This window comes from Pholcus phalangioides, unplaced genomic scaffold, assembly GCF_987345545.1.
Source record: "Pholcus phalangioides strain wild (caught in Gottingen) unplaced genomic scaffold, Ppha-v1.0 ptg000039l_1, whole genome shotgun sequence".
Lineage (NCBI taxonomy): Eukaryota > Metazoa > Arthropoda > Arachnida > Araneae > Pholcidae > Pholcus > Pholcus phalangioides.
Genome location: NW_028301625.1, coordinates 31246774 through 31267524, shown reverse-complemented (window position 1 = coordinate 31267524; position 20751 = coordinate 31246774). Strand labels below are relative to the sequence as shown.

Genomic DNA, 20751 nt, shown 5'->3' with positions numbered 1-20751 from the left:
CGGTCCCGTTCAGTGCACATGAGCTATAGGGAAAATTGAGATATTTGTTGCCTTTGTAGTCTAGTGGTCTAGGGTGTTCACCCGGAAAGTGAAAAGACTTAAAGGTTTGATTCCTCGCAAGGGCAGTTGAATTTTCTCTCTTTACTAAATATATCTTCGCATCAACCAGCTGTTAAAAACATTCAAATTAGAAATTAGCCTGAGAGTGCCCTTTCTTTGAATTTTTTTCATTTTTTGCTGATTCATTAGCGTTTTAGTATGATAAAAAAAACACAATTTTTATTTAAGAGATATACCCTACTCCAGCAGTTCTCAACCTTTTTTGACTCACTTAGCCCTTTTTAGTAAAAAAATTCTATGGGGGAGCACCGTAGGCCCATTTCTTAATTATTCATCGAAGTTACTGATAATATTTATAATTATTTTTTCAAATCTTACTGTTTTTTTTATTTTCCTCAAGAGGCAGCAGAGCCCCTGGAGAGTGCACAAGGAGCCCCAAGGGCTCCGCGGAACACCGGTTGAGAACAGCTGCCCTATTCAATGGTTAGATATATTAAAATATTTCAGTCGTGCAAAGTTAAAAATTTTATTTGAAAAATTAACAGAAGATAACAAATACAAAGATAATTAAATTCATTCAGACAAAATTAAATAGATATTTTGTATGCCATAAAAATATGCAATTAACTTATCAGACACAGGCACAGTGATAGAAAAAGGGTAACACATGTGAACATCAACATTTTCACTAACATACACTTTTTTTAGTGTCTTTCAATCAAAATTTATAAAATGTATTTTATTCAAACATTACAACTGCATGTACCACAATTTAAAATGAATCAGATTTTTGAATGATAAATATCATTTCTCAGACACAAGAGTGACTACCTATGTTTACTCAAGCAGTTGATCAAAGACAATTCCATTTAGATGCATAACCTACCATCCATAGCTTCCATGTTCCTTAACCCAGTGCTTTTCATCCTTCTATGTCTCTTTTTCACAATAGGAGTGTCTAATCTACTTAACAAAGGGTTAGTACTAGGTACAGCAGGTATCAGCTGGGTTTCACTACCATTCAGGATGCCTGAAATTTATATACAAAAATATATACTTGTAATCTAGAAGGCCGATTCATTATATCTGGAAGGACTGATACCGGTCAAAATAACCAAAACTTGATTTTCACTATATACTCCAAACTTTCGTAAATTTTATCATGTTTAAATGTATATATGAATGTAGGTAAGCAATAAAATATGAATTATGATTTTTTTTCCAAATAAAATTACATAATTCAATTTCATTTTAAGTTACAAAAACTCCTTGTCGCATAACTAATAAAAAATATTGATATTCTGAACATTGTAACTACAATTGCATTAGCACATCACAATTTTTACATTTTTCAATACATATATTACATCACAAATGAATTTTCAGCTTAGATTTCTTACCCACTGAAAATAGACTGCTCGTTATGTTTATGAAAACACGTACTGGCAAATGAGTGATACTCGCATGGATTGCTTTCGAGCCATCTGATTAACACCCCATACTTTGTTTCATTGCAAAACTCAATGGTTTCAGGAAATTTTTTCTCACCTTAAGAATGTATTTTTACCATCTGAATGCATTGAACTTAGTAGAAGAATATTTTCTCTGTCTTCTTACTCTAAAAACACTCAATGTGTAACGTCTTTATGTGTTATCAAATGAGTTTCTTATAAAGGGATTGCAGTGGGTTGTTATCAGGAGAAACCCCATGCATGGTTCGAAAAATGTAGGTGTTTCTGAAGGGTGGCTATGCCTAATTGCATTAAAAATGCCAACCCTTGACCCACTGCATAGGTTCTCTCTCATAAAATTCATTTTTGTTTTTCTTAAAATAATTTTTTTTTCTTTTGTATGCATATATATAGAGTGAAAAATTGGTCTCGTATCTCGTAATATGATAGACTATGCTTTAGTACAAATGTCATTAAAATACTATTTAACCATCAAATTTTCAAATTTTTTACACATATTTTTGATTTTATATATGCTATTCTATTTCAGTATATAAAGATTTACTAACACTTATTTTTTTATTTATTTTTTTTTTTTTTGCAAATTTTTTTAAAAAATACATTAAAAACAGCTTGCACACATGATAAAATAGCATTAAATTAATGTAGTTAAATAAAGTTTAATAAAATAAATTAAGCTGTTCAGTTCATGAAATGAAGCAAAAAATTGAGATTTCATTGACTAAATTTTAATGTTTTTTCTTCTTTTTCAGCAATTTTTGAATTCAAATAATTGTATTATTATACAAGTAAGGATTATTATACTTAGAAATATTGTTTTTTTTGTTGGGCTCAGGGAAGACAGGGAAACAGCTTTCTAATCGGAATTACAAATGACAGGAGAATAATACAAAAAAAAATTGAATTTTGTATCACAGTATATGCACAGCCCCTAGTGGAATCAATGACAGATCTAAAATGGACAGGTTATTTGGATACTTTCCCTAATTGAGAGCATGTTTCTATAGTTGAAAATTCATAAGTTATTTGAGCTGAAACAGACTTAAATTTTCACTATTTTACCAGTGTTTCGCAAGGTGTGCCTTGCAGCTCCTAGGAGCATCACCAACCTTTGTCAGAGGCATCGCACCAAGCTGGAGATATTTGTGTGCCTATTTATGCTTTGAAATAGTGTTCATAAGAAAAATTATATACTAAACTATTCTGGGGGGCTGCAGATAAATCATGAATTGGCCAAGGGAACTACAGGTGACAGAAGTTTGAGAACCACTGCTTTATTTAAAAAAAAATTTGCCCTCCCCACAAAATGTTAGAAAATGATTGATTTTAATAGAATAACAGTCAAATATATTGTTCTATCATTTTGGTCCCCCTAGAAATATAAGGAATTATATTCCTTATTATATTATATCCCTTCGTAATAACTTTCTGGCTATGGCCCTGCAAACATTACAATAAAGCAATAAAAGTTCAGAGTGAAACAAGCCTACATACCTCCAGCTATAGACAAGTTGCTGAGATCAGATGCCAATTCATTCACTTGATGAGAAGATGCACTTGTAGATGCACCTTGAGTCCTCGATCCCCTCGGCTTTTGACCAGGTATTTTAACTGTAGTGTGCATCAAAGGTATCTCTTTACCATGGACATCATCCATATAATCCTGCATGTGAAAAGGAATAAGAATTTGAGGATGCATTATAGAAATACAAATTCAAGAACCATAATAAGCAAAATACCCAATGAGTTGGATGTTAAAAAAAAATTCACATAAAAATATGGATTTCAAATATTGTCACAAAGCAAATGAAACATTGAATAGATTTATCAAGTCTATGCACTACTAGCATTACAGTCTCTTATGGCATCACACCACAATGCATGTTCTAAGGAAAGAAAATTCATGTACCCAGTGGTGTATATGGATAGAATACTTTTCCCAATTGCAAGAGGACAGGGGTTGATTCCCAGTGGAGACCAGTAGACTTTTTTCAGAATTCACATCAGCAAAATATCCAGAAAAAGTCTGTCTTTGATGTTCTAAGCTGAGAAAAACCCATCTCACTTTCTTCCCAGAGGAATGTTTACAAGGTGGATATACAGTTAAGAAGAAATATAATTATCTATTTTCATATTATTGTTCTCTCTTTAATATCCCTATATTCTGCTGAAAAAAAATTAATTTCCATCAATTAAAATGTTATTTCTCAAAGTTCAGGACACCAAAATTTCTCTGGAATAAATTCCCAGTACTCGTCTCTCTCACAATCCACCAGTATGCTTTCACCAAATATGGGTCCTGCCTATGGCCCTACCTCCCAAACTTAATTTGATTATATCAATTGGGGATAAAGTCTTTTTCTGATAGAAAGGTGTTTTGCTATATGAATTTAAAAAAAAATTCCTTAACCCATCCAATATTTCTGATGTAGTATTACGTCAGAAGTTCTATAGAAGAAATCTGATATTTCACAATAATAATTGCCAAAATATTTCTACTTGTAACTGCCAGTGTCTCGAACAGGTTTCCACGATTAAATACACAGGTATTCATATGGATTATAACCTTAGATGGAAACTCATGTAAAATATTTGTTAATTAGATAATGAAGTTTATTTTGCAAACTATATTACCTTCAACTATATATAGATCACTCATTCATGTTAACACTTTATTACTCATTATTTCATTCCTTACTATTATGTGGTTTGGCTATCTGGGGTGGTGACTTCATTTCAAATCTTACACCAATAATGAAACTCCAAAAAAGAACAATAAGACTCGCCACAAGTGACATTTTAACCCCTTCAAAACAACTTTTTCACACATCTTGGAACCCTTCCCTTACACATCAGCTTTACTTCTACAAATCTACAATTATTTTTAAACGAAAATTTGCTTGCCTTTAAACAGTTTTCATTTCTCAAATAGATTGAATATATACTCGCTACCACTTATTCACAAAACTCTCCTATAGAAGCATTTTACTTACCTCATCCCAAAATTTTGCAACTCTTTACCACCTGATATCCTTAATATTACTAATTTATTACTTTTCAAAAGACACATGAAGCAATGTCTTTTTTCAATCAGTAACACTGAGAGTTTCTTTTGAACTGTCATGCTCCTTACTCAATTAAATTATGAATATATTCGATCTTACACATTGCAACATTATATTGATTCTTATTCGTACTCATCTGAGAAAACCATGCGATGTATATTTCATATAGCTGCACTCCTTGCGGTTGCCAAAAATACTACAATCATGCAAAAGTTTGTTATTTGATTTTTTCTCCTCCTATTAACCACTAAAAAAAAAGAAAAAACGGGAAAAAGGAAATATTAATTTTTAAATCCACCCTTTTGCGTTTTTTAATTTGTTTTTTCCATTTTAGTTTGTTATTATTCACTAATAAGTGAGTGTTCATTAGTATTCATCATAAACTTACAATGTAACAACCAATATGGGTCTCTAGGCTCCTTGGTTGATTTTTTCTCTCATCTTGTATTTTATATAACAAAATGAAACAATGAAGTGAAATTTAATTGAAAATACAAACACCATTCTTTCGCTTGCTAAGGTGTGTGCTGCAATTTGTGTTAAGAATATAACCCTGAGAATTTTTCATGCGAGTAGATAAACATTTTCACTTGAAGTCTTCCTTTCCCTTTTTTTCTATGTCTTTGCTTGAGGAGTCATACACAAGAATAATTTTGTAGAGAGAGGATATAAAACTGACTAGAGCGTATATTATAAAATTAGAAATGGTACCACGTACAATATGCAAAGATGTGAAGTTATTGAAAATATTCGAAGAGATTAAAAATTTTGTGGGGCAGGGCTAAACCCAATGTTTTTATAGGTATTATCGAGATGGTATCAAATATTGAGTGGGCTTGGGCAAATGTACAAGATACGCCAATGAGATAATTGGGCATCATACAGTTTGATAGCAGTTTATGTGGCATTATATAGTGTATCATACCCAAGTTTTTTTTTCAACAAGACATTACACTTGAGGACATTATTATTTGATAAAGGTTTCATTCCACATCATTGATTTATGCCTGGTGCTAGAATCTAAATGGTCAGTTTTAGTCGAAGGGATTAAATTCAGGGACATCAGAAGATTAGACCTGTGGTATTCAGCTTGAGCTTCCTGTAAAAATAAATTCTTATTTTTTTAAAATAAATTCTGGTGTGCTTGGATGCATACCAAAAAATAAAATGCTGCGGGTGTGTGCGCTCGAGCACCCATGGCTCAGACGCAACAGTTTTAACTACGAAGTTATACAAACAGTCCCTTGCGAAATTTTGAAAAAGTGAACTATAATATTTTGCCATCTGAGCACAGAATTAATGATTTTTCAATTATGAAAACGTCTTTAAGACAAACTGTCTAACGTGGAAACAGAAAGAATATTTAGTCTATTTTTTGAAAAAAAAACCCTGCTAAAACGGAAAGAATTTTTGGTCAAGTGCAAGTTTTGTCCTTTGAATGGGAGGAAGTCAAGTCGCAGTGATCCCCTTTTGTTAGGGAACTCTTCTACTTCTTAGAAAAACGATGAAAGCTTATAATATCTGAACTGGTTTTGGAAGTAAGGGGTCAGGATTTGGCTTGGGGCAATCACTGCTGGCAAAGATGAAAAACACATCAAGTTTATCAGAATTAAGAAAACCAAACAACGTACATGACGCGGTATTGTGGCTTTCAAAAGCATGGAAAGAAGTTTATAATGAAACCATATCTGTTTTGTGAAAGCAAATGTCCCCGGAGAAAATTATTTCAATAGAAGAATCAGTCAATCAAGAAACTGATAATCTACAAGACATGATGCAGTTGCAGTAAAAGTAGGATGGAATGCAATAGACTTCCTAACAGTGGAAGATGAATTAGATACGGTAGCAATATATGAACTGTATTGAAACTGCTATTCTGGGGCAGCTTACCAATGAAAGCACAGTGAAGAAGAGATATCCAACAGTTGCAGAAAAAGATCTTGTGATAAACTCGTACACAAGTGCAGTTCAGTGCCTTACTGATTGCAAGACTTTGCAGCTTATAAAAATGACATGGAACTTTTGAGCATGATAAAAAGTGTGTGAATGTTTGCAAAAAAACGTATTTTAAGAATGGCACTGGTACAGAAAATTACTAGATTTCAAAAAAAAATTCACATAGAGATAAATGACCAGAAATGTATAATCTTTCTTTCACAAAGGTTATTGGTTATTGATTTCATCAATATTTTGAAAAAGGTGTGTCATTTCTCAATTTTTAATAAAAAATTTTTTTTCACTTTTAACATAAGTGTTCATTCTAATGCTATTCAGGAAAACGTTTTATAATGAAGTTTAACTATTTGAGCATTAAGTATGAAATTTCAAATGTGTAGTAATTTCAAATGACATGGGAAAATTCAAAATATGATAATGATATACATGTGTCGGTGTTTAATACTCATTGGTTTATATTATTTTGGATGATATCAAAATTTAAGTTTTGCATAATGATAGAAAAAATACAGATTATATTTTTGTGTGCACCTTTTTTTATAAAATGGAAACCTGTCTGTAACGAAAAATAATTTCAGTCTCTCAAAGTTCCATTTTATACAGGTTTCACTGTTTATATAAGAAACTTTTCTCTCATACATTTGTCTGAAAAATCTTTAAGCGCAATTTATGAATTGGCTGTGTCATTTTATGAAACAGCTAGAAATATAAGATATTGACTTTAATATATATACAAATAAAAGTGAAGGCAGAAAAAGAAAAAGAACCAAGAGAGTTTTTTTATTACATGGAGACTAGGATGATAAGTCAATCTTCCATCACTGGTGAGAGTAACATACTTCTTTTTCCACTCCTTGTTAAGCGCTTTACAACTTCGTTTGTATAGATACCCCTATTTAAAATAACTCCAATTAATGCTAGTAATTTTCCAGAAAGACAATGTCATATATCAATTCAATACAATCGGTAAAACATTTTATATTTACCTATTTTGCACAGGTCAATGCTTAATTTGTACAACAGAAATATGATTAAAAAAAGGTGGAATAAATGGCTCAACTTTCATATTCGTGTATGGGATCAATTTGACCTCCAAGCGAGATATTTTGCATTTAAAACTTTTTTTTAGCAAAGTAAGATTTTGGATATTATTTGTATTTAGTCTTCTAGTTCTTTTTTAATTATAAATTTGAAAATATTCTAACACTTTTTTTTTTTCAAATCTGAAAAAAGCAAATTGGACATTCATATGAAAGTAATGAAAATGATAATTGCTATATCATTTTCATCATTTATCAGCAGTATTTCTATATATATTTTGACCTATAATGCTATAGATATAGAAAAGTAATGCAAATAGAAAAAAAAACAAAAGCAGATATTGATTCAGTATGTTTAGAAAATGAGGGCAGATTACTTTTATACATTTGTTTTATTTTGAAATATTTACTGAAAATTTTTTTAAATTATAATTTTAAATAAAAATATTCAAGAAATATAACTTTTATATTTCTAATAAATGCAGATATAAACAACTTTGAAAAGTTTTCAAAGATAAAATCTTAAGAAATTTTTTGAATTTGGCACTCGTTTAACCCCTTTAAGTGACATTGACAAGGTATCTCGCCACATTGAAAGCCTCTTATTTTAGCATTGGCAAGCCCAGATATTTTGTAAAGTTGATTATCTCAATGAAACACCTTTTCCTACCCCCTTACTTTGAACCTGTTGAAAATCAGAAGAAAGCCTACTTCACAAATAAAGATATGGCATTTTATATGGGTTTAGTGATTTCTACTGTGCTGCACAGGTCAAGTAGATTGTTCTTTTGTCCCCTTTAGGGTGTTGAATTGAGGTTCATTATATAACTAAACATAAAGAGAAACTATACAATAAACGCATTCAGTTTCTGGGAGATGTATTTCACCCTGTTGGGTTTGAAACAAAGTACCAATAAAAAATAAAATTAGCAAAAAAAAATAAATAAAATATTCTAATCATTTTAAACGATGTGAAGATAGCAGGAACTTGTAAACATGATCTAAAATAATGATCAATAAAGGAAAAACATTTTTTGACCATGAATATTTATATTTATCCAAAATTCATTTATTAAATACTTCAAGTCAATGTGTAACTTTGAAAATAAAACTAGATTTTTTTTGTATTATCTAACCCCCTTGACAGTGACAACCGAGTCCAGTTTGGGCAACAGAAAATTTTATATTTATAGTTTGATTATATATTTTAAACAATATTTTACAAAAGAAATAATGTTTTCTAATCCATGAAGCCCAAATTGAGCTCGTTTATTTGATATAATGCACAACAACATACAAAGAAAAACGATTTCCAGTTTTGGTGCATTTTTCTAAAATAAATTACACTGTCAAGTTATTAAAATTAAATGAAAATATAATAGAACCAAAATGAGTAAGTTCCAAAAATGAATACATTTTAGCATGGATTTGTTGTCAAAATATGGAAATATATAAAGATAACTATTCATAATTAAAAAACAAATGCAAGTGATAAGACTATCCATTACTTCGTTTCTTCAGCAAGCAATGCATTTAACTCACTTGTCTAAGGGGTATAACTCTGCCACTTCCAACTTCACCATTTTTCAGTTTCTTATCATCCTCGCCTTTCTTCAATGGCTATTATAAAAAATCTCTCTATTAAAGTTTTTATAAATTAATATTTTTTACATAATTTTTAAATTCTATCAAAGCAACTTTGATGTTTAAAAAACCCAACAAAATGAATGAAATTATTAGCATATTAAATATCTTTTCAACAGTTTAATTTGAAATGCATATTTAGGTCATCTACTTGCAACACATTCATAATAACATGATATTTTTAAATTAAATGTAGTTTTGTTTTCTTATTGATGAATATTTTTTTCAGTTGGATAACTCTAATTTTCCACATATATAGTATATGCCCCCCACCTGCAGGTAAATGGCCTCTTTAGCAGATATTAACCCTTTGGCTGCGCAAATAGTCAGAATGTCTTTCCGTATGCAAAAGAAAAAACCAATTTCTTTCTTGTATCACAAATTAGATAATGATTGAGCAGGCTACCACTCTCGTCATCTATAATGATGGAAGCAGTTTAGGAGTTAAGGAACTCTCATGTGATCTAAATTGCTAGTACAGCAAAACCTCCTCTAACAGCCACCTCCTTCAAACAATTGCCACATTTTGCTGGAACGGAATGTTTCCCATAGACTTAACAAATAACCTCCGAACAACGATTTCTAGAACAGTAACTTTCGACATGGAGTTGGAAAAAATATACATATTGCTATAAGAAAAATCATTTTCAAGGGAGTTTCCCCCAAAACTCTATGAGGGAAAATATTATGCATGCTTTATTTTGCTGGGTACAAATGGTAGACAGGTTTATTGGAGGCAGTAGATGTTATAGACTCTGCCACGAAGCTGGGCTGGAAGAGATCTCAGCAACGGGATAAGCCCAGTGGCAAAGTTCTGGTGTTCATTCATTCATTGGAGGCAGTAGAGAGAAAAAGGGCCACTTGAGTGATCTATAGTTGTGCTGTGGGCCACTCAAGTGACCTCCAAATGCACCATGGGTCATAAGTGATCTTTAAATGCACTGCAGGTCATTTAAGTGATCTGTAAATGTGCTGCTTAGTTTTTTCTTACAAAATTAGGTTTGAGATCACAGGCCACATCAACATCAGATAACTTTGAGGGCCACATTTGGCCTGCCCATTATGGGTTGAGCATGTATGGTCTAGTTGAGCACCGGTAGGAACAAAGAACTACTTGAAGTTGCTGATACACTGTCTCCATCCATTCATATCAGTTTTTTTTTACCAAGTTGTTTCTGTTGTGTTCCATGTCAGCATTGCAAGCCTAAATTTTAGGATGCCAAAATAGTGCTGTATAGATTCATTAATAGATTTATATAACATTATCAATATAACCATTATTCTAATATAATCAATTGATTGTGATGCTTATACAATTACTGAATGGATTATCATTTTACATGTTATATAGATTGCAAACTTTAGTTGTTTTTTCCTTCAGAATAAAAATGGCTATTTGCAATAGCAGTCACATTTTTACAGTTCTGTTAGTCGCCGTTGTTGGGAGGTTTTATTGTATACACAAAGCACACCAAATCCATCTACCTTCTATATTCTAAAACTAATGCAAAAATCCTTTTTTGAAGCAATCTGTAAGTGATATCCTACCTCTTTCATGTTTCTGACTGGCCCATTTAGATTGAAAATATTTTCCCCAATGAAGCATTCCTAATGAGTTTGATTTAATTAGGTAATTTTTACAAATTTCAGGAGAAGCTACATTTCCTCCAGAAATTATAATAGTTCATTCACTTTCTGAATCTAAATGCATTAGAGTAGATGAAGTTGATTTACACAACTTAGGTTGGGCCTGATAAGATTTTATGCAAACCCTTATGTTAGTATCATGTACATGCCTTAACCATAAGCATTATTTACCACACTACTGATAAGTAACTGTGGAAACAGAGCCCTTCTTCATGCAGTTCTATTACACCAATGGTGATTTTACAAGTAATAACTCACTGGAAAGAGGTTGGATCGTCTGCGAGTTTTTCGGGATGTCGTAGGTGTTGAACATGGTGTTGGCAGATCTTTGGAATCTTTTGATGCAACTATAGCATTAGGAACTGCTAGTGTTTCAATACCTGCAGATCGATCAGACTTTTCCAATTTTGCATCCCTTCCTGCGAGTGGCAAAGCGTCCCCAACTCTTTCCCGATTTTCCTAAAAAAACATTTATGCAAAAAAAAAATTGCCACCTTTTAAAAAATGTCTAAGAGTTCTTTCAGCAATATATAATTTTTAACAATATACAAGTCTTCCGCTGTATACATTGTGTCTAGACATATAACAAGTAAAAGAATAATTTATGATAAAAGTCTGTCATGTTATAATAAAGTCTTAAATCCAAGTAATTAAAAAATAATAATTTTAAATTAAATAACCTTAATATTAGGTTGTCCATGATTTGTAATGGAGTGATTGATATGACTAGGAGATGCAATGACAGCAGAATGAGTTGTTGTAGCAGCAGTGGTAGTAGTTGTAGGATGATATCCATTGTTTGTAGTGCCAATAAGTGATGTTGGACCAGGCATGTAATTATTGCAGCGCAGAGGGTGACTGGGCGTGCTGGGCCTGGAACTTAGTCCAGCCATCTTCTGCTGGACTATCTTTTGGCATGCTAAAAATATGAGCAAATTCAGTAAAATTACAATATCAAATTGTTTTTGACCAACCATTTAGTAGTTAAAAAAACTAAACAAATTTCAGTGACCAGTATCATCACGTCACAAATAATATTTCTTGAAGATTATAATCACTGGAGTTGCAGAAACAGAGAGTAAAAATGTGTGAAATATGCAAAATATATGAAAAGGTCAAAGCACAGTATCTCTTCCCACATGGCTTTAAAAAAAAGCGTTCATTCGTAAACACTGTAGCTACAAATAAATGCCACAGTCCACAAATCCAAGAGCTAGGTCCTCAAGGCAGGATTTTTTCAGGGGAACTAACTTTAGTAAGTGTATGGTGTAAAATCAAATTCATCCTCTGCACAAACCCTGCCAAATGCAATGCCCCCCAGAGACCCCACATCAATAACATTATTTACAGGTACTGCATTTGTACTGTTTTATTTATTGCCATATCAAAGCAACATGGATAAACAAAATTGCTGCTCAAATTCATGCAAAAAAAAAAAGTCAAGAACTAAAATGAGAAACATTAACAACAAACAGCAGTGAAAAAACAGTACTTGCAAATAAACTCATACTAAAAAAACCACATGCAAATGCGTAATTATAAATTCTATTACCATCCTGGAAGACCCTCTCAACATTGAGCCCATAAGTAGCACATGTCTCATAGTAGGAACACCTTTTGAGGTCACTTGCTAATTTTCTTGCCCGAGAGTCATCAATCACACGAGGATTGCTCTCACTGATGGCATCTATAAGGTAGAGTTTATTAATTGCATAATATGAATCAATCAACTGGAAAAAATATTAAAGACATCAAATAAACATTTTGCATTTTGCTATAACTGCAAGGCTTTAAAGAAATTAAGCAACAACATAGCTTTTAGAGTTTTTGGAATAAGTTACGAATTGAGAAATATTTTAATTTCTGAAATAAATACCTTGGCAATTTTAATATAGGCAGTATATGGGGTATAGCAGTGTATGGGGGAAAGAAAAAGATGGCCAGGGCTTGACAAACCCTGGCCATGAAAATCCAGAGAAAAAAACATTATTTGGAAATCCTGTCTGCATGCCCACCAAAACACCAAATCCTGTTTGAGTTAAAAAAATCATTTCTCTTACAATTATTTTTCAATTTTTTAAGCCCTCGCTGACAATTAATACAGCATAATCTTATTCAAAATAAAAAGGACTGAGCACCCATTTTAAATCAGAAAAATTTCGGATATGACTAAAAATCTCCACACAGTTGTAGAACACCTTTAGAAACAAAGCCTTAATTTGCTAATACAGGGCTGAAAATAATATTAAATAGAAAAAGAAAATTTTTACTATTTTACATAAAATCTAACAAAACTATCTTGTGAATTATTTAAACTATTCACTTGGTCTCATTGAACACATGTACACCCTTTCACCTCATGCATATCTTTGAATATGCAAAAGTGGAAAATTATTCTGGTTGTTCAAAATATGGAAGAGACTAATACGGAAAGGTGTTTCTAGTTTTCTGATTTGACCAAGAGTTCTGGAGTTATAACGCTTTAAAAATTGATTACATTACTCCATAATCTTTCCAAATTCACTGAATGTACACCAAATGTATAACTTGGCATTTTTGTAAACAATGCTGTAATCCTCAAAAAATCAAGAAAGCTAAAGATAAGAAATCAAGAAAGACTGCAAACCAGTCTTTTTTTCCTTGCTTTCAAAATTTTATTTTTGGAATAACAATCACACGTAAAGATGTTTTTGCTTTGATTAAGTTACTCAAAATTTGTTGTTTTGTCTCGCTTAAATTAATAGAGTATCGCTAACAATTTTGGGATAAGATTTTTTTTCAGTTTCAATTTAGAAGTTTTGGAAGTTTTTTATTGCATCACAGCATTTCATTATAATGCTGCAACACAATTAACTTTGGAGAGAGAGATATAATAGGCTGAGAAAAAGCTGTCTATCAAGAAAACATGTTTTCTAGATATTATGCCAAGGTGAACTCTAAAAGAAAAGTCCCGGCAGAGATCCGGTGACTTCTCTTTCAGAGTTCACCTTGGCATAATGAGCTTGTTGAATGAAATCTATTACAAATTGTCAATGATAAAGTCTAAATACAATTTAAAATTTTTATGGCATTTCATTTATGTTACCAGTGTATGAAACAATATTTAAAAACATACATAGAAGAACAAACAGTAAAGAGATGGCTTTTAGTTTGATAATGGAGAGGTAATGGGGATGGGGAATGGCTGATTTTTGGATGAAAAAATTAAGTAAATACAGAATGGGTAAAAAGTCTGTAGAAACTTTAAAAATGATTAAAAACTGGAAAAATAACCGAAATAAAAATGGTTTGCAGGGTTAGCATCGCTAGAGGTCACAGGATGTTTTTTAAACCAGGAAAAAATAACTCAAAAACAGCCGATAGGTGGCGTTGGTACGAGCGACTTTGGTGGAAATATGCAAAAGAGATGGTTGTAAGAACTTGTGCTCTTAATCTACAACCAGTTCACCATTGTAAACTGTGTATGAACCTGTTGCACTCTGCTGTTGCGGGATTTGTGACTTGCCTGCAATGTGTTGTCACGTGGAACACATACTGCTGTAATAAATGATTTGGAGGCATTCTGTTTGTTATTTGCATATCTTTTTTTTGACTTGTGTACATCAGTGCCACCTATTGGATGTTTTTGAGTTTTTTTTCCAGTCTTGAAAAAATTCCTGCAACCTAGCGGTGCTAACCCTGCAAACCGTTTTTATTTTGGTTATTTTTCCGGTATAACGGCATACGTTTCTACAGACTTTTTGCCCATCTGTATAAGAGTATCTCAATGGTGCAGGAAAATCAATAATGCCTAGGAGTGCAAGAGCCTGAAGTTCATTTCTGCTAAGAGGGGTCGGGGGCAACTACTCCCCTATAAATTTGACCCTGAATAAAACTTCATCAGGGAAAAATGACAGTTTTGCATGAATCATGCAGGCTGGAAAAAAATTTTAAAGTATAGTCGAAATCTTCCTTTTATATAAAAGTTCACTAGTAGAAGTTGTTTCACTATTGGATGGCCGCAGACTTCACTAGGGAAATGCGATCTTTATGTTATCTTCATCATGTTGATCTCAACACTATTGGGTGGGCCTGGCCAGTTCATCCAGTATTGTTAGTTGTTGCCTTTCGAAAACGTTTAAATTTGATTTTTTTTATGTTCCATGATTGTGCAAATTTTCCTTGTTTCTTTGAATGTGATGCAAGTTTCTCTCTTTCGGAGACAAAGTAGTTCTATAGAGCAGTTGCTCCAAAAAATTCTTTGTTTGATATTGTTAAAAATGGCTCGTGATTGAATTTCTCTCACTTATTGTAGCTTGTTTGATAGCTTAACATAAACCAGCACCCATGGCATCAGACCCACCTGCTCCATCAATTTGCGGCACTGCTTCAGGATAATATGGAAAAGGACAGCCCAAAAAAAAAGCTCGGGAAGACCACAACATCCATTTTAAGAATATCATTGCTATGGTATTCTTAAATAGCCTATAATCATGGCATTAAATTGACATCTAATGCCATGTACTGAAGGTGGGGAGTGAAAGAAGGGGGGGGGGGGTTGTTTGCTTTCCCATTCAAAGAAAAGAACAGGATGCAAACAACGATCAATGCAGCCAATTCCCAGTGGCGCCATCTATTGAGAAAATTGACATAAAAAGGGTGGGCATCCTCCTTTCTCAGTTTTTGAATCAGGTAACCCTATATAAAAGGATATTTTTATCCCGCGGTCAATATATAAGCGGCGCCATCTGCTGTTGCAATATAAATATAGCGACTTGAATACTTTGACAACAGAGTTTTACACACTGAAGAGGAATTTGCAAATACGAAAGTCATTTTCAGAAAATTGACTTATACCAATTGATATTTTATCAATCAGAGCGTTTTGGAGCTCTCCGTACAACTATAGTTTGATTAAAAGTTTCTGATGAAATACTTATTATTTTACTGTTTCCAATAGATTTTACCAACCATTTTTACATTCTTCATTGAAGCTTTTTAGCACAAAAGTTTCAATAAACTTAAAATTACTCAAAAAATATTCCTTTTTTTTTACTGATTAACATGCGGTCTAATTCAAACGACAGGGTGAAAAAAAAACTTGCAGTAAACACTATGCACTGTATGCACTTTCCCTTGAAAGATTTCACTTGAAAGTGAAGGAGAGCAAATTACCACATTTTGGCAAAAAAATTGATTTGGTTAATCAATTTTTCAAATAGATATCATTTGGCCAACACTTTACAAATCTGGTGATAAAATTGCCAATATGATGAGTGAAGGTAACACTCAATAACAAGGTTACCATTCTACACAAAGAAAAAAGTGTCAATCATGAAAAAATAAGGCTGAACTTGGCTTCTAATGGGAAGGAATGTTTCAGTTTGTTTTCAGAAAAGCGACAACTCACTGCTGGGAGACAAATTTACTTTTTATGGGTGTTTGGTGTGTAACTGACTGTTACAAATTTCACACGTCACAACTTCTAGAATATTTGTATGATCCTAAAGTGGAACACACTTTTCCGTACTTTTTGTTCACAAGGAACTGCGTGTAATTACTAGGGTAGCTGATAGTATCCAAGTAGACTCTCAGTTTGAAGTTGTTTCGAACAGCCATGCCACTCACCATGGTTTAAACACAGACCTGTTAAACTGGAAACATGAGTGCTGACCTATTGATGCTAGGAACGGGTACATCAACAACAGATTATACCATTCTACCCAAGGCGCCTTGAAACATTCATCGAGGATCGGAAAAACTAGTTTTCTGGTCAAAGAAAACTAGTTAAACTATAATCATAAACAAAAAACAGCATGGGGGCAGTCTTTGATTGTAGCGATAATATTGGCAGCACACGACGCATTAACCTCTTCCCTCTAGAGGTACACATATACCTGCATTTTTAACAGTTTTAAATGGTTTCATAATGATTTTTTTCCCAAGTTAAGACATGAGATACACATATGTAAAGATATCTGCCCTAATTAATTTAAAAAAAATCTTTTTAAAGGGCATTTTGACGTACAATAAACACCAATCAATCAAAAATAATTTTTATTGCCTTGTTTTAGCTCAGGTTTGAGGAGGTTAATGGCAGATGACGAGTCTGCCTGGATTTATCCAGTAACTATACATCAACCTATAGCTACTGGAAAGATAAAGGCCGACTCATCATCTGCCATAACTGTGATGTCAGTATTGAATAATGATCAAACATCACATTGAACAGAAAACTGGTTTTTCCACCCTGGATGAGCCTGCTAGAGTTTCAAGGTGTTTTGCATGAACCTAGAGAAAACTCAGGCTGGCTAATCTGCCATAATTGTGCAAAGTGTGTCAATATTATGGCCACAGCCAATAGCTGCTCCCTAAAGTTTTTTTTTTAAATGATTAGACATCACTTTGAACAGAAAATTGGTTTTGTCACTCCAAGGTAGGTAGAGGGCAATGAGTCCGTTTAGTTTATTACAGGTGACTATACTACAAGCGATGAAGCCTGCATCTGAACTCAGATGTTTTAACTTATCAGTGTTAAGTGCATCGCTTGCAGTATCATGCTGGTGTGCACCCTGCCTTACCCTCTTTCAGACAAAGCAGACGAGACCTACTCCCACATGAATGGGTGTGTCCACCTGCTTCTGTCAGCCCCAGGGCCACAACTAGACACTTTTTCACCTGAGGTAAGCTGAAATTTTGGCACCCATTGCATGTACAAGAAGCAATTAAAGGATGAATCTGGCACCCCTTCTGGTTCACGCCCGGGGCACCAGACCTACCTGCTGCGCCCGAGTGGCACAGTGGTAAGATGCTCGTCTTCCACTATGAAGGTTACCATCAAGGTCCATGGGTTCGAATCTGGACATAGAATGGCAAAAGCAAGTTATTTACCTACCGATCCTGGGGCGACCACAGATGGATGGAACCTTCATTTCACACCCAACTCCACTGGTTGGAAATTGCAGTATGGCAATATATGACCAGAGTTGGTGTGCGGTAAAGTAGTAGACCCACTTGCTCTCCTTAGTTGCGGATCTGGCCAGCCCTCTCCCATGCAGTAGAGAAACGTTGCTCAAAATACACCTCTCTTTCAGCATATTTTTATTTTCACATCTCAATAGGCTGAGTCATGGCTGAAAAATCTCCAAAAATTGGCATGCCTGGCTGGGCATGTAACTTAAAATCATAAATGCCAGATTCAATATTTTACATGTTGAAAATATTACTGAATTTATTCAAAAAATATTTAAAATCAAATTTGTTTATTTGTATTCGAAGTATCAAAAGTCACATTTTTTTTAATGAAATTTCAAAATGAATATGAAAATTCAAAACTAATGTGGTCACCAATTAAGAATCTAAATTTAAACAAACCTTTAATTATAATTTTCCATGCTGTTGACGTCGGAAAATAAGTATCACCAAGTTAAAATTAACCTAGCTTATAGAATGATTGTCGATTTACAGTACGGGACCGAATGGCAGGAGCGGACCTGATAGGGTGGCTAGATCATGCGACTGAGAAATCGAGACAAATCCCCATAAAAACCGGGACATAACACAAATTCACTAATAAACACCAGGAGATAGTAAATAAAATATTCACATCATTATTGTGTCGAATTGCAAGGCAATGGCTAGAATTACCTATTGGCCATAAAACCAGAGCCTTGTACAGTTTAGTTCAGTGTTCTTCAACCTTTCCCTCATTGCTAGCTGCTGAAATTAAGTGAAAATTTGTGAACTGGCATGAATTGGAACAATAATTTGCGCAAACTAGTAATATATACAGGGCATCCATAATTAAAAGACCCTATTTTAAAGTAGCCTACAGGTGAAACCATTCATCAGAAAATTGGTATCTGCAAGGCAGTGATGTGCTCGCAGAACTGGAACAATTTCGTTTTGTAGCAGCAATGCATCACTTCCCGGTGATTGAACATGTCACTGAACCTGTAGAGCGTAACTCTTCGTAGAAGTAGGGACTGAGAATAAATGATGCAGTAAATCCACACCATACCGTTACTTTTGGTGAATGCAACGGAACCTCTAAGATAACATGCAGATTTTCTGGTTCCTAAATTCGGCAGTTGTAAGTGCATTGACTGCACCATCCAAGTGAAAATGCACTTCATCTGTCCAGAGGATATTCCAAGGCCATTCTGAATCAACCTCTAAGTGAGCTAGAAACTGCAGAGAGAACGGGAGTTGAGCATCATAATCATGTGGAAGCAACTGCTGCAAAAGTGAAAGTTTGTACAGATGATATCGGACAATATTCCGCATGATCTTATGGACAGTTGAACATGGCCTATCCAATGCCTCTGATACACGACTGACACTAGTGCTACCACGAGAATTTGAAGCTCTGTCCTCTTCCACCTGAAGCGAAACCTCCTGTACTACATCTATAGAAACGGGTTTTCTTCCTCTTCCAGGACGAACAGCCAATGATCCTGTGGTTTTAAATTATGTTATCATACTCCAAAGGTTTTTAATATTCATTGGACCTTTTCTAATCCTCTTCCAAGTCAGATATTTCAGTAGAGCAGTTACTGCGGAATTGCTGTTTTGGTAAAACAATTTGACCAAGAAAAAGCGCGATCTAATAAACTTATCGCCATTATGAGCAGCAAACACATTGAGAAACATCTCAGTGAATGTTTCTAGGTTGTATAACAGCTGCTGCATGACATCACATAAATTTACATGTTTACTGCAGGTATTCAGAGTGAAACGCCCTCTGGTGGCAACATGTGTAACTAATATCTCTCCCTGAAACAAATTCCCATCACTTCATGAAGTCCTCCACAAAATTTTACACTTTTCTGATGACCGGTTTTGCCTGTAGGCTACTTTAAAATAGGGTCTTTTAATTATGGACGTCCTGTATATATATAGTCCACAAATCTTTTACTTGCCCCCGGCATGTTGAGCAATAGATTTGTCCAGCCCCGGGTTGAGCTCAATTACAAAGACCGAAAACAGCCACGGACATAAAAATACCAAAAATATGTGGCGCTGCTGTTGGTAAGAGTGCATAGGTGTTGGCATTCCAATATTACAAATCTGTCAATGCATCGTTTTCTTGAGCGCGCCTTTTCTTAACCTCTCTTTCGCTGTTTTGAGAGAGGGGGTTTTCGTTTCTTGCAGAGCTATGATGTTATATTTCCATGTGTCCGTCGACTCTCGTTTCTGTTTAAATATGTGTAATGTTGTTTCGTCAAATTTAATAAACTTTATATTTAGCCGTTCTAAGGAATTTATAAGTATATTTTATCGAGTCAAAATTGAGCTACCAACGAATAAGTCACTATTTGAATTGAAGTGTCAGCACATCACCTTCATACCAGTGATACCAACCATAATGGTGACTTTCTATATTGGATATTTCTGGACAATTGGATAATACCTTCTGAAGTTTCTGTTCCGATTCGACTTCAATCATTTACAACAGATCATGAATCTCTCTCTGCAACTTGCATTTAATTTCAGTTTCGTGGCGAGTCAATAATTTCTCTCTTTCATAAGACTATTACCGCTATGGCAAATCCGCAAACAATTGCCAATCAGACTGAACTTTCCCTTTCCGAAGCCGAAGTCTCACGTGTTTAATTTTGTGCGCCTCCATTTTGGGAAGCCGACATTGACTTATGGTTCCTTCAAGTGGAATCCCAGTTTATCACGGCAGGCATTACCGCGGATAAGACGAAGTTTCATTCTGTGATTTCTGTTCTCGAGACAAAAATCTTGTCTCACGTGAGTGATGTAGTACGTAATCCTCGCACACACGATTTATATGAGACTCAAAAGAAACGCATTCTTTCCAGATTTGCTCAATCTGTAACTGCTCGCTTGAAATCTCTTTTTCATGAGTGCGAGCTTGGC

At 33.9% G+C, this 20751-nt stretch overlaps 1 protein-coding gene across 2 annotated transcripts in view; it reads right to left on the bottom strand.

Annotated features, from left to right (window-relative positions):
- The window catches only part of CenG1A (Centaurin gamma 1A), a 248044-nt gene that overhangs the window by 29791 nt on the left and 197502 nt on the right, over positions 1-20751 (bottom strand). For both annotated transcript variants that reach the window (XM_089253933.1, XM_089253934.1), the window contains exons 6-12: positions 12437-12571; positions 11565-11803; positions 11143-11343; positions 9136-9213; positions 7341-7445; positions 3027-3195; positions 947-1090 (exon numbers count right to left, since the gene is read on the bottom strand). In XM_089253933.1, coding sequence (XP_089110059.1) covers positions 947-1090; positions 3027-3195; positions 7341-7445; positions 9136-9213; positions 11143-11343; positions 11565-11803; positions 12437-12571 — 1071 coding nt within the window. The remainder of the gene's footprint in view (positions 1-946; positions 1091-3026; positions 3196-7340; positions 7446-9135; positions 9214-11142; positions 11344-11564; positions 11804-12436; positions 12572-20751) is intronic.